General features: G+C 44.3%; 1 protein-coding gene across 1 annotated transcript; it reads right to left on the bottom strand.

Moving 5' to 3' along the window:
- Nucleotides 1-120: 120 nt before the first annotated feature.
- On the bottom strand, nt 121-20855 carry emilin1a (elastin microfibril interfacer 1a). The gene is made up of 12 exons (XM_076037854.1): nt 20464-20855; nt 9917-10033; nt 7536-7732; nt 7204-7303; nt 6704-6812; nt 6452-6616; nt 4594-5871; nt 3058-3472; nt 2612-2737; nt 2432-2449; nt 2197-2331; nt 121-1705 (listed from the first exon to the last, which is right to left on the bottom strand). Exons 1-12 carry the CDS (start codon nt 20577-20579, stop codon nt 1386-1388), a joined length of 3096 nt encoding a protein of 1031 aa, XP_075893969.1. The 5' UTR covers nt 20580-20855; the 3' UTR covers nt 121-1385.
- Nucleotides 20856-21218: the final 363 nt, after the last annotated feature.

Below are 21218 nucleotides of genomic sequence, written 5' to 3'. Positions count from 1 at the left end.
GCAAGTGAAGGCGCAATGTTTTCTTCAGGAAACCGGAGAAGTGCCAGTGTTTGAAAAGTTTCTGACAAAAACCCGAACTTTTGAAGACTGAATAATGGAACCCAATCAAGACTGCTGACAGGCTTTGGACAGTTGGCTCTGTAATTCAGGCACACATGAGAAAATAAAAACATACATAGTACCCAGCAGGGTAAAGTGGTAACTCATAACAATTTTAAACAGCAAAACTTAAAATATTTTACAATCTCCTCTTAAAGTAATATAATGCATCAGTCTAATACAAAACTACATCTCCACACTGAACTCTGAAATATGTGAACAACAAATAGCTTTTGTAAGCAGACCTTGCTCGCTCATGATGAATTTGGAATAAATCAACACGTGGACCAATCTACAGAAAGTGCAATGTTCCTTTTATAATCCATTTAGAAATATCTGCAAACTCAATCACATGCGTTTCAGTTTTTAGAGTTGTAGCTTTATCACAAGAGGTTGACGTGTGTTCACGGAAGAGATGGAAAGGGGCAGGCCTCAACGCTATTATTAGCTCTTCTGAGAAAGACACACACACAAAAAAAAAGGCGGCAGTAACACCTCAATCCTCCACAAACTGTAGACTCTCGCTTTTAGGAAAGAGAAGTAATCCCTATTCATCCACTTGGCCATCCCCCACCTCCCTTTAGTGCTTTGTCCAAAAATGGTTATTGTTGTTTCTGCTGCGTGAGTTATAAAGGCCTGGGGTTTTTGACTTGACCTGTCAGTGACTTCATTTAAGCATTTCCTTCGAGAGAATAGTGGTTCGGACTGTGTCCTCCACCCCCTTACATCACTTTCCTCTAAAACAATTGGCATTTGACTCAGAGTTTCTGGTAATTTGCTAGTGCTCAAATAGAAACTGTAAGCTTGATAGACAAAAAATATATAAATAAACAATGAATGTATGAGGTGCTGTGGGCATATCACATGCATACACAAACAATACTCTTAAATTTTTTTCATCTTAATAAATTTCTGTTTGATAATACAGCTCAGACCTAAAGCCTGCCCTGGCTTAACAATAAAGACTTCAAGTTTGCACAGCATAAAACACAAAAGTATAAAATATCACCAGAGTGGCTTTTTTTTTTTTCTACATATAACATTTTATAATTATAAAAGTACAATGGCTCTTCACTCATTTAGTTTTCATGATAGAAGTCAAGAACATTACACTGAGTTGAATTAATGAAGACCGTTTTCTTTCATGTCAAATATTTTCTTCCTTGTCTGTGACTTCAGGCTCTTCGCGCGAATCTGCTGTCAAGAACTGTCTCTTAGAGTCCAGCCGACAGGTCCCAAGTCGATGCACTGGTGGTCGGGGTTTATCAAGGTGGAACTGCACTTCATCAGACCGCCTCATACAACAACATACCACTGAACATGGTAAACGGTTCCGAGGAGTAGGCTAGTTTGCCCGTGACCAGGTCAATGCAGATGGTTTCCCCTGCCTCCAGCGGCAGGATGATGTTGAAGACAGCCACAGCACCAGGGATGTGTTTGGCCTCTGACATGGGCTTCTCCAGGCCTTCGGGCTGATACCCTGCTGAATCCACTCGGGCGATGCCTGTGTTGGACCTTGAAAGCACAGCCTCAATCTTCATGTTTTTATGGCCGGTGAGGATGCCGCTGAAGAAGTACTTTCCTTTCACTGGAGCTGTGAACTGACCTGGAGGACGGAGACAAAAAAGCAAAGAAGACTCATTGACGGAAACTTAAAAACAAACAAACAAAAACAACAGTTACATTATATAAAATCCTGAAAAAGCATGTTCTTGGGTTTATTAGACGCTGTATCCTAATGCAAAGAGAGTTTTTATTCCGGAAAATCTGTAAAGATCTCGTTAAGGTTAAAGAGTGATCAGGGGCCAAGGATAACAGCAAAGCACATCATTTCAATACAAGTTTAGCAAATATACTTAAACATGTCTTCTCTCCACCTTTCAGTCAACTTTTTTTTAACACAGTAAATCACATCCATAAGCATCAAAGTCCTTCACACAGTCAAACAGAAACCAGCTGATCCCCCAGAGCAAGCATGAAGCGACAGTGGCGTAAATTTTATCCTTTTTCGTTCAAGATTTGAGGCCACTGAGCCTTCAAACTCTCATAAAACAGTTAATTTTCCCACTAAAGCTCAACCAATGTCTAAGATCTCACCTGTCTGTGGATTATACACGTTATTTTCATTGACAAAGACTTCATTGAAGAGGATGGTTCCGGTCTTTCTCATGGGCCATGTCAGTGCAGCAGAGAAGGACAGCCGTGGCACGTGAGCGTCGGCTCCTGCGGGGCCTGATATGTGGGAAGACAGAGGATGGGGTTTAGCACCGAGGAGAGATCAAAGAAGAAGAGGGGCTTGTAACTACAATGGAGGGCAGAGGACTGCACGTACCCTGTTCACCTCTGAGACCTGGGGACACAAAAGATAAAAAAAAACGTGAGTTAATCATCAGTGACATTAAAGTTTATTTCCTGACCTTGCGAACGTATACGGGCAGTAAAAAATCTGCACTACCAATTGTAAATCTGCTACAAAGCAAAACACATTCGTCAAAGAGGTGGTTGTCTTTACCTGGAGGTCCAGCTGGTCCCTGCTTTCCTTCTCTGCCTGGAAGTCCCACCCTACCTAGGGGTCCTGCGCGCCCCTGAGGTCCAGGCTCACCCTTCTCACCACGGGGTCCTGGTAGACCAGGTGGCCCTGGATAAGACAGATATAGAGAGCCCCTGAAAATCATTTTAAACATTCGTCTGCGCCTTTCTGCACAAATGGCTTCCTTCAGTCTTGACCTTTGACTTGGTGGGACTGGAGATGTGTCTTTAACCCCCGTGTTTACCAGAACTCCTCTCTCAGACTTTGCAGGCTTTTACAAGCCCTTCAAGTGGACTGCTTCTCTGATGGCAGTCTGGATACTTACAGTGCTCTATTTTTTTTTTCCTTCCACCGACCTCGCCTACCTAAGTGAATGATATTTCTTGTCCAAAAGCAAAGCACTTGACAACTTCTCCTCCATGACTTACCCATAAAGTCCTGCTGTATGAAGCTGTAAAATTCTTTAGCCAACTCTGTCACTGAAGAGTTGAGCCTCCGCATGCCGGAGTGGACGTTCTCCAGATGAAAATTCTGGATAGTGTCGATTTGATCTCCATGAGTCCTTACTGTGACATTAAGTCCATTAACGCAGCTCCACAGCCCAGACACATGGCGGTTCAGGCCCTCTCTAATCCTTTCCAGGCTGTCTGAGAAGGAGTCAAACCGTCCACATACTCCCTCCAGCTTGGACAGGCGTTGGTCCAGGCCATCGCTGGACCGACGGCACTCCCCAACTTCTGTCATGTAGTTGCTCCTGATGATCTGGATCTCATTGGCAACATTTCCAAAATGACTCTTCGAGTCATCGAGATGGTCGGTCAGCTCCTTGTGCAAATTGTCCACCTTGTGAAAGAACGTTGATATGTGTTAACGTCTGTATTTTGGTAGAGTTTCTTTGCACAAAGTTCCAGTATAAATAGACTTCCTGTCATCTCTGCTCTAATTTATTTTCCTATGATATCCTATATACACAAAAATGAAAGCATATTATTGGAGTCATGTAAGACATGAAGAATCGTATGTTTGTGATATGTTCAAATATTTTTCTACCTGGAATAATATTGAACAAAAACACTGTTGCCCAAGAAGATTGTTTGACTTATAGGGGAACTCCATTGAAAAGATGTACTACTTATCACCACTGCCTCAAAATCCTCGAAGATGGTACAGAAAATCTGTAGGAATTTATATGATGTGCATTGCAATTGACCAAAAAAAAACTCAATATACTGCCCAAAAATACATTGTGTATCAGTGTTGTTGGGATTACTCCATGAAAGTAATCCAACTACTGATTAATGATTACTCCTTAAATAAGTAATCTAATTACTTCTTTAACTACTTTGTTTCATAAGTAATTAAGTAAATAATCAATTGCTTTAGTTTAAAAAAGACAAAGTAACAGTTGAGAGCGTCTTGTTTAATGGAATTGTTACTTGATAAAGCAATTCTGATATAATTACCATTTTTGCCAGCGTAATCTCATTACATTACTCTGTTACTGAAAAAAGTAGTTTAATTACAGTAGTGGATTACTGAGTAATAGATTACTCGCAAACACTGTTGTGTATACAGCGTATACTTGCAGTCCAATGAAACTAATTTGGGTTTCTACACATAGGACGGTGCTTATTTATATGTTTAAGAATAGACATAGAGCAAGGGTCTTGCTCCCAGTTAGCTGCCATCTTGCGCCGCCATATTTCTAAGGCACAAACAGAGACAGTGTATTTTATAATTATGTTATAATTAGGTTGAGCGCTTGCATCCTAAAACAACGAGATGAAGGTGGACGCAAGCCACCGTAGCTCACTGGCAAACTCGGGAGAGGGAGGGTGAGTGAAATGTGACCACTGTTGCTGTTTTCTTGTTGAAATCTCCAAATATCACATACTTAACCTTTAATGAAGGATACAGCCAACAAGTCACATTAATTTGATTTATCATTGCCTAAATCATTTTACCTCAGAGAGAATGTTGTCCTTGCTCGTGGTTAGGTCAGTCAATGCATTCCCATGCGTCTGCACCGTCCTTCCCAGGCCTTTCAACGTGTTGTTGATAGAATTAAATGCGAACATGACTTTGGCCATCTCCCCCTGGACAGACCTTAGATCACCTCCTAGCCGTCCGCTGTGGACGCTGTGGCCGTCCAGGCGTTTTTTTACGTCGTCGAGGTTGTTCCTGCACTGCCCGGTGCACTCCGCCACTTCCTCCTTGAGCCGTCCAACCTCCTCCTGGAGGTCGGAGCACACCTGAGAGCACGCGGATTCTCCCGACTCAACTTTCCTCCTCAGATCTCGCAGCTCTGTCTGGCACACGCCAAAGCCGGTGGTGGTGGAGTTTGCGAGCGCGCGCAGGTCGTCCTGGACGCTGCTGCACACGGAGCAGTCGTCCAGGTCCCGGCCCAAGGTTTCCACCTCCGTGACGATCCGGTTGAAGTTCTCGCCGTCCCTCCCGGTCAATTCCACGATCTTCCTGACGTCGTCCGTCAAGTTGATCACCCTGTCCGTCAGCGAGTCGCCGGACACGGACAAGTCTTTCAACCTGGTGTTGAACTTCTGGATCTCGTCACGGTTGGCCACGACTCTCCACTGGATGGTTTTCACCGTGTCCTCGGTATTCTGATCTCCCCCGTGACGTCCGCAGGTCTCGTTGCAAAGGCGCGAGATGGAGGTCAGCCTCCTGTCGAGGACGGCCGTGACGTTCTCCGCCTGATTCAGGCGGCGGGTGTGGTCCCTGACCGTGTCTCCGAGAACAGCCAAATCCAGCTCGATCTTGCCAATCTTGTACCCGTGGTCGTCCAGCCGATTGAAGACCATGTTGCGCAGCTGTGTCACGTCTCTCTGAACGGTGTCCTTCATGTTGCTCCCGATGTTGGTGCACCTCTGCTCTGTCTTCCTCACAGTGTTATTGAACCTCTTCTCCACCTCTCTCAGTCGGCCATTCAGCCTGTCCTCTGTGACTCGTCCCCTTCCTCCTCCCGCCCCCGCGAGCTCCTTATCCAGGCGCCCTTTGACGGCGTCGCACTTGTTGCTTGTGGAGGTGACGCGGACCTCGAGGTCGGACAACCTCCTCTCCAGCTCGGTCACGGTGTTGCAGCAAGCCTGGGAGCGTTGCGTTTCGCTGCGAGAGATGTCGAGACTCTGCCTGAGGTGTTGGTCCAAGGAGCTGACCAACTTTTCCAAGGCTTGGATTCGCTCTCGGTCCTCCTGCTGCTGACGCCTCAGGTCCTCCACGCCAACCTTGGATGGAAAGAGTCTAATTTAAGTTCTTGGTTTTTTTTTAAATCATGCAGTGGCTGAAGTACATTCAAGTGTTTGTAGAACCTTTTTCTCCCGTGGTTGCAATGTTTGCTATATGGCAAACAGAAGCGTGACTTGAGGCCTTGGTTCGTACCTTAATAATTAAACCTGCAAGCAGGGTTGGTGGGGCTGAGCCCGCGATCCGAGAAAGGAACATAGAGTGATTGGCGGTAAAACAATTTGAGGCCTTGATTTCCAAATCAAATAATCAAGCAATAGATTTGATCATCACAGTCTTGGTTGTCTCATACTCAATGTTCAGACCACTATCATTTGCAGATTTTTTTTCGAGACGATTTTAAAGAAATTGGATTTTTGGACCATTTCGGTGAACATTTAAAAAACAATGGGTCTTTCGCCCTTCTGAAAGACTGGCTTTGGTAAAACAAAGAGCAAGGTAAAAACTTTGCCTGTAATTGTGTGTCATGGACAACACAAAGCAATACCGAACAGTGGCTTCGACAAAAGGAACAAGTGGCGTTTCTTTCTGGTGTGGCACATCTGCCAGTGTGTTCCTCACCTGGCAGGCTGAGCAGGACAGGGACACCCTTCTCTCCAGCTCAGTGAGTATCTCCTCTTTGAGAGTGGTCATCTGATTCCCTCCTCCCCGTGGCCCTCCGTCCAGTTCGTTTCCTCCTCCGTTCACTAGGTGGTTGTTTATGTTGAGCAGGGTCTGGTCGTGGACCTTGAGCGTGCAAATACCCATATACAAGATGTAAAAAGGCGTGGCTGCAGCGGATGTCATTTCACATAAAGGGTGCAGGCCGCTCACCTGTGTCCTGTTGTAAAGATGGTCGATTTTGTTCTGGATGCTGCTGATGGTTTCCTTCATGAGCGGCTGAGCCGCGTCAGCGGGAACAACGGCTCCATTTAGACCAGGCCTGCAACGGAAAACAGCAAAAACCCATTGCATTCCCATTTTTCCCCATTCATAAAGTCCATCTGCATTGAGCTGATTCTTCGTGTGCAGGGAAAAGTCAAATGACTGATTCTGTGTATTTCAGTAGCATTTGTTTTTACTGGCAGTCACTTGTTTGTATTCTCATATTCATACCTCTGTTAATAAACACCCTCTCTCAATAAACTGACCCACTATGCCAACACTATGCATGAAATAATATACACAGCCAGCCGTCCAGTATTGGTATTAGCAGTAGTACTGTTTATAACACAAAAGTAAATCTCAAATCCCCAACGTAAACAGGATTTTGGAACCTAGATGAATGCACTCCAGATAACACACATTACAGGCTAGAGACAACATTCACGCACAGTCTCTGGTTTATGCTGTGCATTGTGGTCTGCACGTTGTGGAGTTCTTTGGTCAGACCACGAATCGTGTCTTCCAGCTGCCTGATCCTCTCAGAATCACCTGTGCAAAGTGCGGAAATATGGGAAAAATAAAATTTATAAGTGCTGGTTACTCATTAAAAACCAAGAAAAAAAGCACAACTCTTCCCAACAGGATTTCTCTTCCAGTGTTAACAGCAGAAATACTGTTAGAAAGTAACATTTAAAAGTGACCGTAGTCCCATGGGAATATTTCAGATCTGTTTGGCAACATTTCCTGAAATGGATATTTGGAGTCTTCTTGCCGTCCTTACCTTCTCCTCTCTGTCCACCGCCTGTGTTGAAGCCAGTCTGGGTGACCCGCGGTCGCCCTTCATTGACTCGGGTGTTCGGGGTTACTTTTGGCCCGTCGTGGCAGTCCTCGCCCGAGTAGCCATGGCAACATTTCCATTCCATCTCCGTCACCATCTTGTAGGCTACCTTATACCGCGGCCTCCTGTATGTTCGGTAGCTGCAGATAAAAAACATTTTTTTTTTAAAAAGTCAGCTAATATGACCCCTGTCAAGCAGATTAAAAGACAAACACACAATGGACTTGTTGCAATATTTGACTTGTTTCAACCTTACGCTGTGGGTGGGTGGATTGCTCAGATTTCAACTCTGTCATTCTTGCTAATAAAAAGCATATTAACTACATTGCATTAGATCAGCTCCATTTTAGCAGAGAAAACCAGGAAGCAAGTGTGGCAAGTTGCCCCTACGAAGCCACAGAAGAAGACAGTTAACAAATACAGGAAGTGTTTTCTTTAGCAACCGGGCCGCTCCAACATGAACAACAGTAACAGCAGATTCATCAAAATGTGGTGGCATTGTCTAATTTAAGTCTTCCAGAAGACACCGCTGGGGCTTTCTCTCCATAGGCATAAATATCTTTGCTTTACTTGTGACCGGCTTTGGAAAAGCCATTTGTGAAACACCCTTTCTCTCATTCTTTTTAGGCTGCCTTCATACAAAATACATGGCTTTGACAAAAATCAAGGGTGGTGTGCCAATCATGCAGGTCACATAATTAACTACAATAGTGTATCGTATATTCCAGTGACTAGCTGTGGTACATCGGTATCAGACAACTGTGTTAAAACACAGTATTGTGAGTTGACAACTAAACTAAACCAAGATGATTAAATGTGTTATTTCTTTTGGTCACAGCATTGGATTTAGCGCGATGGCAGCCAGTGTTAAGGCATTTAGGCCTCAGCCAGTGTAACCACCCACTAGCATAATGGCTCAGTGGTAATTTAACAAGGATCACACATGTTGCGGCCCTCGTACTGCAGTTTCAAGACATCACAGTAAACTCCTTTAAACGCCGCTGCAGTACAAGGTTGATAATAATGTGTTCAAAGTCGATGTGGGTCTTTAAATAGCTGCAGGCAGGCAGGCAGGCAGGCAGGCGTTGGTTTGGTGGTGATGGAAAAAACGGCTTTGTAAAAGTCAACATTGTTCTAGTCCCATTTTCCACATTAAAACAACTCAATTAAGCCGCCAATAACAGCGAACTCCTTCACGTAGACCGTGTCCTTTGAACGAAAAGAAAACGTTTTGTTTGAAAAGTCCTTTTGTTCTTGCATTATTAATGTGTTGTTCGGTTCTACAACTACAAAGACGTTACAGTAACGGCAACATGAACTGGGCAGAATTGGCCGGAAGTCTCTCATAAAAACTCATGGCAGCGTCACAAGCGCATTAACGAGGCCTGACTGTGAAAGTTCAGCATGTTCCTCTCCCTCTCTCTCTCTCTCTCTCCCTCTTTTTTTTTTGCCAAATCCACACACAACACTGTACGTATGGTAAAACATTTTAGTGCCACAGAAAAGCTCCCTGCGACGAGAGCGTGAGAAAAAGGGATCCGACGTACTCTCAGCGGAAAAAACAAAAAAAAACAGGGGCTTGGAGAGATGACAGGAGGAGGAGGAGCCGCTCTCGTTAGACAAAAGCAAGAAGGGGAGACATGAAAGGGAGGGGGGGAAAGAAGACAGACTAAGAAGAAGATATTGTTTTTACAGGGCAGAAGACCAGACTGTGGTACCTGGAACCACTGTGAGCTTCATTCTTAGCATAGCCTGGGCTTAAGCCAGAGATCTCGGCAGCCACAGGGATCAGGCAGCCCGACGGCTTCAGATGAGGGAAAGCATTAGGGCAGCGTGATTGCTGTTTTCTCACAAGCGGTAAACCCACATTTACAAAAAAAAAAAAAAAAAAAAAATCGATAAATAATCTTTGATACACTTGCTACATGTATTTGATATTTTCCAAACCCGGTTTAAGGCTTAAATCCAGGCTTTACAGAAGCTCTTTGTGAGTTTCTCGGTACGTCACTTGCGGGGATTAATCGGAACACTCGGCTATAATTACGTCTTCGGTGATGTTCTGGCAACATGCACGTCTAGACATAACCAAACACTATCCGGCAGCGACTCTCCCCCGGGTACAGAAAAAGAGAGGAGTTCTGCGGAATCAGCGGCAGGGGGAAAAAAAAAAGGGGGGGGGGGGAGAACATGGATGGAATGATGACTTGGAAGTCTGCTGAAGTGAGGGGAAAGAAACCGTGGGAGTGGCACCGGATGCAGATCACCCTTCGGTGACCCTTCCCCAAATGAAGAAAAAAAAAACGAATGGGCAAGGCAATACTCACGCCACTCGAGGACACTGGCCCCAGGTGCAGCGCTGGTAGTCGGGCTTGATGTACGTCTCCACCCCGTCCTCCATCACGCAGCTGACGGTGCGCGTCACCACGTAAGCGCACCAGTTCCTGTTGGGACGCCAAACACAAAAAAAAAAAACAGCTCGTGAGAAGTTGGAAATAAATAACCAAAAAACGGGCGGCGCGCATATTCAGGCGTAGGCACAAACACGGAAGCGCCACCGCATCCGGGATAAATATTCCTTTCCTTGGTTTAAAGCAGTAAAGCAGGGGGGGGCATTGAGCGATTATTATTGTCCTGTGCCACGCTATACAGAAATGTCCGATGTGGCCGGGATAAGAGCTCGATTGCAACAATGGCAGCTGTTGAACGTTTCCAAGGGTCCACACCCAACTCAGAGAAAGAACACACGACCTTGCTGCGTTTTTCCTGCACGACTGGGAGGAGAAACCAGGCACTTGTTGAACTGACCACAGGCCAGACACTGAATATTGGTCATAAGGAGGGTATTGGATATCGGTATTGCCCAAGATTTAGCACTTAAAATGCGTCGTGTTTACTAAATCATTGAGTGGGAACAAAAAAGTGCTTTGGCCTTTATAGTCTAAGTGGGATTGCAACACATCCCACAATGCACCAATTACGTTCAGATTGAGGAAACTTTATTCATCCCCCAGTCAGATGCAATTCTCAATACAAAATAGTCTGAGTTGTTCTGGTGCCCCATCTAGAACTTTTTTATTTTTTGTTTTTTTTAATTTTTACGTACGATAAATACTTAAATACTTATACATTTTCACTTCTTTTTGCACAGCTGCCACACAGAGAGAAAGATTTGGAGCTGCGCCTCTGAACACTTGGCACATCTCACTGGAACATTCAACCCCCATTAGGTATTTTTCAAGCCCCATACCAATTTTCTTTTTCCCTTTTCAACTCCTGATGGAAACAGCGTCTCGCGTCACTGCAGCCACATACTGCAGGATGTTTCACTGTAATTTCACAGCACTTTCCTGACTTCCCTGTCCACCGTAGTCTTGCTGCTTTGAAAACCTTAAATACGGGGCAAATTGTCGCCATAAATCACTATGTGAAGGTTTGTCCTGCGTTGAACTGGAACTAATTATGCTTTCAAGATAAAAAATAAAATAAAATTGAATGTCTTTGTAAAAAAAACAAAACCAAATGTTAAGCTAAGTGGCTGTACTTTGCTACTGATGCAGACATAAAGGTCTATATCTTTACTATGACAACGACCAGAACTTCTTACTATGTGGTGATGTTCTCACAAGGTTACTGGATTAAGCAGATTTTTCTCGAAAAAGAAATATTGCCGCTCAAAATTCATTTTTCTTTCATTTGCTTACTCACTTATTCCGAGCTATTTAACTTACTATTACTATTGTAAGTACAGAACCAAATACTCGTAGATCATAGGTGTCAAACTATGGTCCCGCAGGCCAAATTTGGCCCACAGTATAATCATATTTGGTCCACAAGGCTATACCCAATGACGCTAGAGCTGATAATAGTGTCAGTATTATCCAGCACATCCAGCCAATACTACATATCCCAGAATGCTTGTATTTTGCCACATCAATCAGGACAGAACCCATAAATACCCTCTCCTCTGTTGACAGCAGTCGACTTGTTTGGATCCTTTTGAAAAGTTCACTTCTATATCTGGAGGAGGACTTTTTCAACAAATATCAACATTGGACGCAATTTGGTCCAAGTTTTAAATTTTGGCCCACTGGTGTATTTGAGTTGGACAACACCACTCTAGATGAATAATGATGTGATATACAACTATAAACACACAGCTATAAATATATTCTATTGTAGGATCTAAAGTGTCCCATGGAGCCCTAAAATAAAGAGAATAAGACAAAAAAAATAAGAAATTCGCCACGCTGTGTTCCTCTACTGGCTGCGGCTCTGATCCTTTGACCTTTGACCCTGTGATATCTTATCATAAGCACAAGACTGAAGGCTTCCTTCAGTTGCATTCAATCATCATCTTGTAATACCCAGAATTCCCCTGCGGTCATTACAGACAATTAGTGTCTTTCCAGGACTCATCTGGGGTAAAAGAAATTAAAGGTTTAAAGATAAAAGTTGGAATTGGACAAGGAGCCCCATTATCCTGCCAAGTCATTCAGCAGCTTCCTTTGCTCCATCCCATAGAAAACCATTCAACTTCAAATTTAAAGTGAGACTCCCTTTAAAAAATACGTCCATCCATCACTTGATAAAGTCCTTCGAATGCTTAATTTTTTTAATAAGAGACTTTAATACATCGTAGTCATCCAATAAGTTTTATTGTATAGTAGTAGTTATGTAAAACAATTCAATAGTTTTTTTAAATATATTTTATACAGCAAGTAGTCCCAGGCAGTCATGTGTGACTGCACCTCTTCAGCGCTAGCTAGCGAAACCAAATACGTTAGCAAATGGAGGCTTTAGCTCTGACTTGAGCCTCTGTTGAAACCGGAAACCATTCCACGGCACTGACTAGCGCTATAGGAAGTAGTTCTTTGTTTGCATAGTAAATAAGCTGACAATGAAAAAACTTCCTCGAAAAACGTCGGGCCCCTCAGGCATCAGAAGGTGTTTATTTATCGAGCCATGGACGGACGTGTTCCAAAAAAAAAAAAAGTGAGTCTAATGTGTGAAGTTGGACGGGTGGGTGTCTATGAGGATTGGGGGCACTTAATATGTACTAAAGGAAGCAATTTGAAGCATTGAGGTGTTCACATGAGTCAAAGGAGACTCGAAAAATAGGCAAAAAAAAAAAAAATGGTTTGAAAGTGAAATATCACTTTAACTGTTGGCGTCGGACCTCCACCTTTAAATCCTCTGCGTCTGCCTCATTCAGTTTATTTCCCTTTCAACTGTGTTTCCCTTTTCCTCCACTGCCCCTCCCCGTGTTTACCAACTCCTCACTTCTCCCTCCACGACCACACCCTTTTCCCAAGTCTGTGATCCTCCCCTTCACTTCAGAACTTATCTGACTGAAGGAGTTTATCAAACCTCCCCTGCGCCCTTGCGAGGCCAGCTCCTCCTAACGGCCCTTCTCTTCCCGCTCCCACTGTACTAGTGATACCAAAACAACAAAAAAAAAAAAAGAAAAATCAACCAATTACAGTCAACCAACTTTACTGTGTAATCAAAAAAGTCAAGTTACAAGAATCAAGGTTCACAGTTTAGTTTGCAGAGTTTTACTGACCGGCGTACCGCACAAAACACTGACTGTTCTTTTTTTTTTGTGAGTTTAAGTTCCTTCCTTTTTTTTCACAGGCCAAAAACGACTTAAAGAACCACCCACCATGACACAACTCGAAATGGTCTGTAAGCTTGAATGTGAGCCTGAGCAGCGGTTCGTCTGTCTTTATAATGGCCCTGGCAAAAAAAAACTGGCAACCCGTCCGGGGTCTGTGTCGCAGCACTGACGGAAGGAAGAGCGGTGATAGGACAATGCATGGATAAATATATATACATAAAGTCAATTTCGAACATCACTGACATTGAAGAAACCTATTTGATTTGTATGGGTTTGGTTTTGGGGGATTATTTTGGTATTTTTTGAGTTCATCATCAGCGTCATCAACTCTCCCCACTGTTTCAGGGTGGAAAAACGTGAAAGAGTTGCCAAGACATTTTCATTTACATTATATAACGTCAAAAAAAACCCAAAAAAACAAGCATAATGTGATGGACCTTTGGCGTAGATGAAGCATGCGTCAAACTGTTGCCCCCCCCCTGCAGATTCTCTGTGGTCCTCGTGCATCGACTCTTGTTACACTTTGCTGTGGTATGTTGTGGTTTGTTGATCTGAATTGAATGTTTCTATTAGAGGTTGGAGTGTTCTCAGCTGAACTCTTCCATCAGAGACGTCAGAGCTTAGTCCATGCTTATGCTGCAAAACAGAGTTACCATGTATTTAAAAATCATTTTTCAAGCCCCGGTGGGTTTTACTGACGACGAATGCACATTTTTCTTTCTTGCTGTCATTATTTGTTTTTTTTATTTTGAAATGTTTCATTATTATTGTTTGTATTGCTTATTTTCTTATGTGCAAATTAACTAAGCAGGGAACTAAAACTTCTCGTAACAACCATATATTGTGGTAAGTTGGTAGTACAACTGCAGCAACAACTGCAGTCTAGTGAACCATAGGACAAAAACACAAAATTCACACAAAGTCATGACGGTGAAGTCCAATTCTTGCTACGTTAGCTTACGTGGCTTCTCAAACTATCCACCCGACCCAGTGATTCACAGACATGAGGAGAAAATTGCCTTCTACAAAGAGATGCAGCCGTAAAAATTGAGGAGCAGAAGATCCAATATCTCCGTCTGGACATATTGCCACGGAGCAGGGGGCAGACTCACCAAAACTAAGGGTGCGTTGAGATTGCCAGCCAAAATCCGATTTTTAGCCCATCCAGATTGAAACCGGATGGCTCTTTTGTAGTCTGAACAGCCTCCACTCCGACATCGTTGCTACAGCCACCTGTCAGATCGGTCAACAATGTGGCCCAGTCTGAACACAGCCAGATCCCATTTGGACGCTTGCTAAAAAACAGGAGGAGGATTTGAGAAGGAATCTGATTTGAATCAGTTTTCGCCTTGCAGTCTGAACGCAGTCTAAGGGCCAGATCAGGGCACTGTGTATGTTCTGTTTGTGTGCCATGTCACACCTGGTATTCAGCACAACCTGATTTACTGACTCTCACGTATCTCGTGGCAGATAAAGCAACTTGGCAACGTTAGCGCCTTGTCCTCACTGGATGGAGAACAGGCAGCCTGTCTTACACAAATAACCTACCCATCACTGCTGAGCATACCCAGATGTGTGTGTGTGTGTGTATATGTGTGTGTATATGTGTGTGTATGTATATATATATATACATATATTATATACACATAAATATGAACGCGCATATACATGCATTTACAAATGCCCAACACCCTCCTCCATCTTTGCAGGTTCCCAACGTGCACACCAACGGCACAAAGCTCCCTCCCTATGGGCTCTTTTTTTCATCTTTCCATAATGAGAGCCCTCGTCAAATCAAACACAAAAAGCAGTCTTATATTTGTGAAGAAAACGTGTGTGCTACTTTTGTACTTTGTACTTTGTGTGTGTGCGTGTGTGTGTGTGTGTGCGTACTTTGCAAAAGACTATAATACTATATTTGCCACACCTCCCTCCCCAATATTTTTGAACCTTCTCACCTCTGTCCCCACCTCTAATCAGCATGAAGTTAAGCCTTACAAACAGTAATCCAATACAGTCCTTGTGAGAAAGAAACTGGGCTAACAAAAAACTCAACTGTATTTTTAACACAGGAATGCATTTTACACACCTCTTTGTTCTTTTTAGCCAAACTCTTGACTTCTGTAATTTCTTCACAGGTAAACAGTCAACGTTCCACAACTATGAGGCAGTCGCGGGTAAATATTCTACTTCAATGGAAAATACTTTTTGGAATGCAAACTCGTACTTTCAAAACCTAAATGTATTTAAACTCACTTGAATCCTGCAGAACTTCATTGGACATTCTAGTGGAGAGTGCAGGGTGGGTTACAAAATGTTGCACATCATTCAGAACTGTCTATTTATAGTGTAAATGTAAGCAAATGGAGCAGACAGGAAATAACAAATAAGGCAATTATAAGCTGGTTACTTGGTTTGAACAAAATGTCAGGGTTATGACAAAACAGACTCGCAACTTGCAGTACAAACTACGTTAATGAGCAAGACAGCAAACAAACAAACAAAAGTGGTTGTAGGTAGTAAGCTTCTGAGTCCACCCTTCTGTCAGACTGCCAATATATAGTTGAAAACAACATTTCCTGTTACACCATAGACGATGAATAGGGATTGAAGGAAAGACTATAACTTAGATATGTACAGAGATGCGTATAGGTCCACGCACCCTCGTCTTCTGTAGTTATGCAGAGACATCTGAGCAAAACAGTTTCAAATTTTATTTCAGCATATAAATCTCTGTTGTAAGTGAATCATTTGACCGGAAAAGACAAAAAAAAAAAACCTTTATGCCCTCAGATGCATGTTCATCAACATGACTATAGTCTGTCGACTGACACACGCATACAAACGTCTTCATTGCCTCGGCATCAGACAGTGAAACTAATAGGCATGACTTATTTTATTTACTGGGCCATAACTCAGCACGAGTGGAATTCTTGCACCTGTCCGAGAGGCACTTTATATGCCAGTAAATTTCACCTATGCACACAATAGCTGACAAACACTTAACGGCCGAGCAGGAAGGAATCAGACATCTCAACACAGCGGGCTCAAGTTAAGTCAAAGACTCTGTGCGTAAGTCCTGGAGGGCGGGGCGGTCAGGAGGAATTTTGTGGGGTGGACCGGGACTGGACCACTTGGTGACAAAAAGTGACATAAGTGGAAGAAAGAGGGAGTGAATGGGAGAAAAGTGGAGCTGAGGTTTAACGCACAAACAAAGGGACCACTTTGGCGGCTCCCATTGTCGAGGGCCCTTTTATTTAGTTTCAAGGAAAAGGCCCCGACAGCGACGTGAATGACGGGGTGGAAAAAAAGGGGGGGGGGAGGGCTCTCGCCGTTTGAACTGCGACCCCCAAAGGTCAAGCACCCCTACAATGTCCTTGTAAAGGTATACCCCCTGAACATACACAGACTGTGACAGGCGACAACATACACACTGACGTGCGCTCACTCGTGCGCGAAGCGCTCGCGAGTTGACGGGCAAACACACAAAAAGGGGCCGCGCATTCTTCCGTCCTGCCTTAAAAACGTCCTTTAACTCGCGCACGTGCGCGTTCCGTTTTTTCCACCTCCTCTGAACGCCTTCCAACATTGGGGGGGGGGGGGGGGGGCAGAGTGGCTGTGTAAACTCCTCTCTGATTGTTTAGCCCCGCGGTCATGAAGATAAACGGGGAATGTCACCGATACTGTCATTTGCTCTAGCATTGAAGCCGGAGTCCGAGCTCAATGGCGTTTTTTTGGTACTCCTTTGAGATATAACCATGTATGGTGACAAGTGCATTTGAGGCACTCGTCCCCTCAAAGTCTCACCATAGCGTTCGCCCAGAATAGCCAGCTTACACTTCATTAGCTGTCCTTTGAAAGGATGTTTACGCTCCTATTGCACATGTCGCAGAGTGAGATAAATGTCGGAAAAGAATTCAAAGCGATAGAGTATTTTTTGATGGAATAGAAAACAAATGCGTGCCGGGAGCTATTTGGATCAGGAGAGAATGTGCAGTTGGAAAGTACATTTGCATGTGCTGAGGTTTGTTTGCTGACCGAACTTGCAGAAAAGCAGAAAATCCCACTGATGAGAGAGATTGGAATATTTTCCAAGGATCAGTCAACAGAGCACGGTGGTTGTCAAGCTTTCATTTCCTGGTGGTGAGCAGTGGGGCAGTCTGTAGTGAATTTTGGGGGACATGGGGTATGTGTTTACCTCTGTCAATACTCAAACACATCAGGTGGGAATCCAAGTTCAAATGTGGGATTGTCAACCAAGATGACTGGGGCTAATAAATCATCTGAAGTATCGCAAGTGAAGGTCTCTCCATGCACTGGAGCCTGAATCGCGTGTTACCACAACATCAGATTTGAGGCAAAGCTTTGTTTGGTGACAATGGATCCACGGGGGGTCAAACAGCTCGCTCCAGAACAATTATTATAAGAAGGTTAATTAAGGAAAGTATTTTCCCTTTCAGTGTCTCTGGCTCTTATTGCTTGACACCCTTAGCAAACAGGCGAGGGGGTAATTAAGGGAATTGGTGAAGCTGGGGCAAAGAATTGAATGAGAAGTCACAGAGTTCTCTTCAGAGTGCCGCTCCACCTTTGGCCTCAGCAATTTAACGTGGTTTTCATTGAAGAAAATCTAATTAGCGCGGCTTAAATGGCCACCTGATGTGTTTTTATTTCATGGACTTTCAATCATTTGGAAAATAAATCCTCATGACTCTTGATGGTTGAATTTCCAGCATTACATTTGTAATCTCTAACCGAAACTGGAGTCGATTCAGAAGGTGCTTCACCAATGTCATCGACTCAGTATGACCGATCGTTGGCCGTCCCGCTCCGTCAACGGGATAAGTCGCACGAAAGGTCACATGATCACAGGTAACATGAACAAGGACTATCTATGGACGACGCAAAGAGTGGATCTTGGCCCTTGGCCCGTCTAACCCTCGTTCCCGTGGCAGATGGGAACAGCTCTGATCCTCTGGCAGGAGAGAACTCCTCCTGGGACACAATAAGGCCCCTGGATGTTCTCCGTTCATTCAGCAGCCTTCGCTACATGTGGAATACTTCACACATCTGTCACAACAGATCAATTGAGTTCAAACAGATGTCAGAGGAGAGGGGGCAAAGCTGCACGGCCGCGGACCGGTGCATTCTTTTCTCTGACGCGTCGCCAAAGTGTGCGGTTTTGAACGTGTGTGTGTGTCGACTCTTTCATACTCCACTGGTTCTGTGCACACTCCTACTACATTCTTTTTTTTCCCTCTTTCTTAGGGAAAGATAAAGTAGCATTTTCTTTGACCGTCTGGCCGGCTTCCTCACATGTTTGTTCTCTTTTCAGCTTATCACCGTTTTTTTCCTCACCATTGACTAGCCCACTTTTGATCAGCTGTTTTATCTCTTCCTCCATCGACTTCTTATCACTCACTCCCCCCCCCCCCCCCCCCCCAGCCTGAAATTTCAGAGCCCTTATACGCTCTCGGGAGGCCAGCCAGCCGCAGGTTGTGACTAGGAAGCCGCTCCGGTGGCGGTGGCAGCACACTTGGCTCTCGACGTGAAGAGAAACCTGATAAAATCTCATAACTGCTGCGGCTCGATTCCAGCAAGGCTGGCCTGCCTTGCATAAACACACACGTGCACGCTCACGCTAAGTGCAACCACATGCGGGACGACAGAGACCACATGTGTTGTGGCTGTCATTAGGTAATGGCTCCTTTTTTTTGCGTGTGGCGTTCACAACAAACGCACTGTCAGTCAATCATTTGAACCCAACTTCCTGCTTCGTTCATACGCGAGGAACACAAACAGGGTCCTTACGAAAAAGCAAACGTCCGTGGATGTGAAGTAGTTGTCCACACATTGGGGGCCCCCCCCGGGGCAAGGATACGCATTAGATGCTAATCACACACTTGGGTGATGCAGTCAGTGGCGCAATGAAACTGTACACGTTCTGGCTCAGTGGCGGTGCAAATGAGCGGGAGCTCTGACGGCAACTCTTGATTTAAAGGTCCAGTGTGTAAAATTTTGAAGGACGCCCGCCTGACTGCGTTTGGTATTTAGGGCTCTGTCAGGCTGGCTTCCTTAAAAAAATAAAATGGCAGTGTAAGATGGTAGCTAACTGGGAACAAGACCCTGATTGCTCGATGTATATTTGGATATATCAAAGGGTAGGAAAATGAAATTGCTTTTGTTGTACTGTGCTTTTAGCCATGTATTTATGGGCTGTATATTAAGCTTTTGCCAATATAAAAATCATAAATCAAGCCAAATTTTCAGCGGGTGACTTGCCCTACAGTTGTTGGTCAACCTTTACTTGACAGCAACATGCAGTAAGGAGAACAGTTTCTGCTCAGATGATGAGGATGAGGTCAAACACAGGGGATGGTGGGGGAAGGTGAGATGGAGGTGGAGGTGTTTTGCGCGCCTGGACCCACCAAAGCGTTTCACTTGGGGCCCAAAAAAGTAAATATCAATAATCCCACTAAAGTCTCCAGCTCTGGGCCTCTCTAATGCATCACTACCAGGCTCTTACCCACCCAGTCACACCCTCAGCGAGGAGCCCCCATGGAGGAAGCCCGCGTGAGACGTTATCTTGGAGAAGATATTGCCATGTGATCGTTAAACTTTATTCCAGACTCAGGTCCATATAGAAAAAAATAAATAAGTACAAAAAAAACAGATATACATAACAACACAACAAGTACGTTTAAAACACACACAGACATCTATACCAGTGTTTCCAGAGGTATGGCAAATATTTTGTGTCACGAGTCGACACATAAAACTTTCTGAGAACGGCATAAAAAGTGGGCACATAACTGCCAGCAAACATAAGGCTGGCTGGCACTTCACCATCTTGAATGTGAGTGAGGGTTTCATGATAATAACCAACACACAAAACCACAGACATCTGAATGTAATTTTATCATGTGCTGGAAACTCCAAAATAGTTGTTGTTGTTGTTGTTGTTGTTGTTGTTGTTGTTGTTGTTGAAACCTACACTGACGTTTGTTTTTCATTAATGGATTGTTTCAACCCAGAATTTACAGTTTTGCTAGCTGAATTAAGATTAGCTGTTCGAATGATAAATTATAGGCTAGTATTCATGTTTGAGTTGAACCAACGTACCCAAAAACGTGTACCTGTGAATGAATCAATTGCTCAATTGTCTCAAGTAACAGGCGACTTCGCTTGCAGTCCCCCTCGGTGACGTGACACGTAAAATGAATAAATGAATACAAAAGTGAAACTTTGGGTTCCTACCTGTGTCTGCTGGCCGCTCTCTGGCCCGCCTGAACGCTGGACTCCGAGTAGCCCAGACCCCAACTAACCCGGGCCAACACGACCACCACCAGGTACAGCACTGTCTCCATCCTCATCGCCGGCGTTTATTGGGAGCAAATAAAAGTCATTTAGTTCCTTCAGTCCACCCCGCGTGGGAAGAAAAAATAATAATAAAATTCCGAGCGCTACTGTAGTTAGTTAAAGGAGCAGTGTCGGGAACACACGGCGGAGCTCCATGCCAGGGTGGCGGGCAGAGAGGAGTCCCGTCGGCTGCATTTCAGGAGGTGAACTGAGCGACGGAGCAGCAGCGGAGGAGAGAAGCAGGGAGGGAGGGAGGGAGGGAGAAGTTTCCTGTCAGAGATCCAGGAGCAGTTCTGCGCCTCTCGGGGTGTTTTTGCTCCTGCCCTGCCTCCTTCTCCTCCTCCTCCTCCTCCTCCCTCCACTTCTGTTTCTCTCAAAAAGAGAGAGAAGGGAAAAGGGGGAGGAAAAAAAAAAAAACTCAAAGCGATTTGAAACTGTTCCCCCGCCGGCGCTGTTCGCCTCTGCTCCAGACCTGGCAACCAGATTTCACACTGAAACAATAAGAAATGCTCTGAGCGGGTCTTATCGCTGGGGCTCAGTCTCTAATAAATAGCGGCCCGTGATAAAAAAAATAAAAATAAAAAAAAATAAAATCCCAAATGAACGCAAGCCCGCTACCGTCCAGAAACACGTCCAACTTATTTTTCTTATTT

Source organism: Nelusetta ayraudi, unplaced genomic scaffold (assembly GCF_046127955.1).
Source record: "Nelusetta ayraudi isolate G7.1 ecotype Tasmania unplaced genomic scaffold, CSIRO-AGI_Nayr_v1 ptg000052l, whole genome shotgun sequence".
Classification (NCBI taxonomy): domain Eukaryota; kingdom Metazoa; phylum Chordata; class Actinopteri; order Tetraodontiformes; family Monacanthidae; genus Nelusetta; species Nelusetta ayraudi.
Note: the sequence above shows the minus strand (reverse complement) of the source record. Positions and strands in the feature narration are given on the sequence as shown.

Coding starts and splice junctions, on each gene's coding strand:
- emilin1a (XM_076037854.1), bottom strand. CDS start 20,579: ATGAGGATGGAGACAGTGCTGTACCTGGTGGTGGTCGTGTTGGCCCGG. Junction 10,034..20,463: donor AGAGCGGCCAGCAGACACAG/GTAGGAACCCAA, acceptor GCGTCCCAACAG/GAACTGGTGCGCTTACGTGG. Junction 2,738..3,057: donor CATACAGCAGGACTTTATGG/GTAAGTCATGGA, acceptor TGTCTTATCCAG/GGCCACCTGGTCTACCAGGA.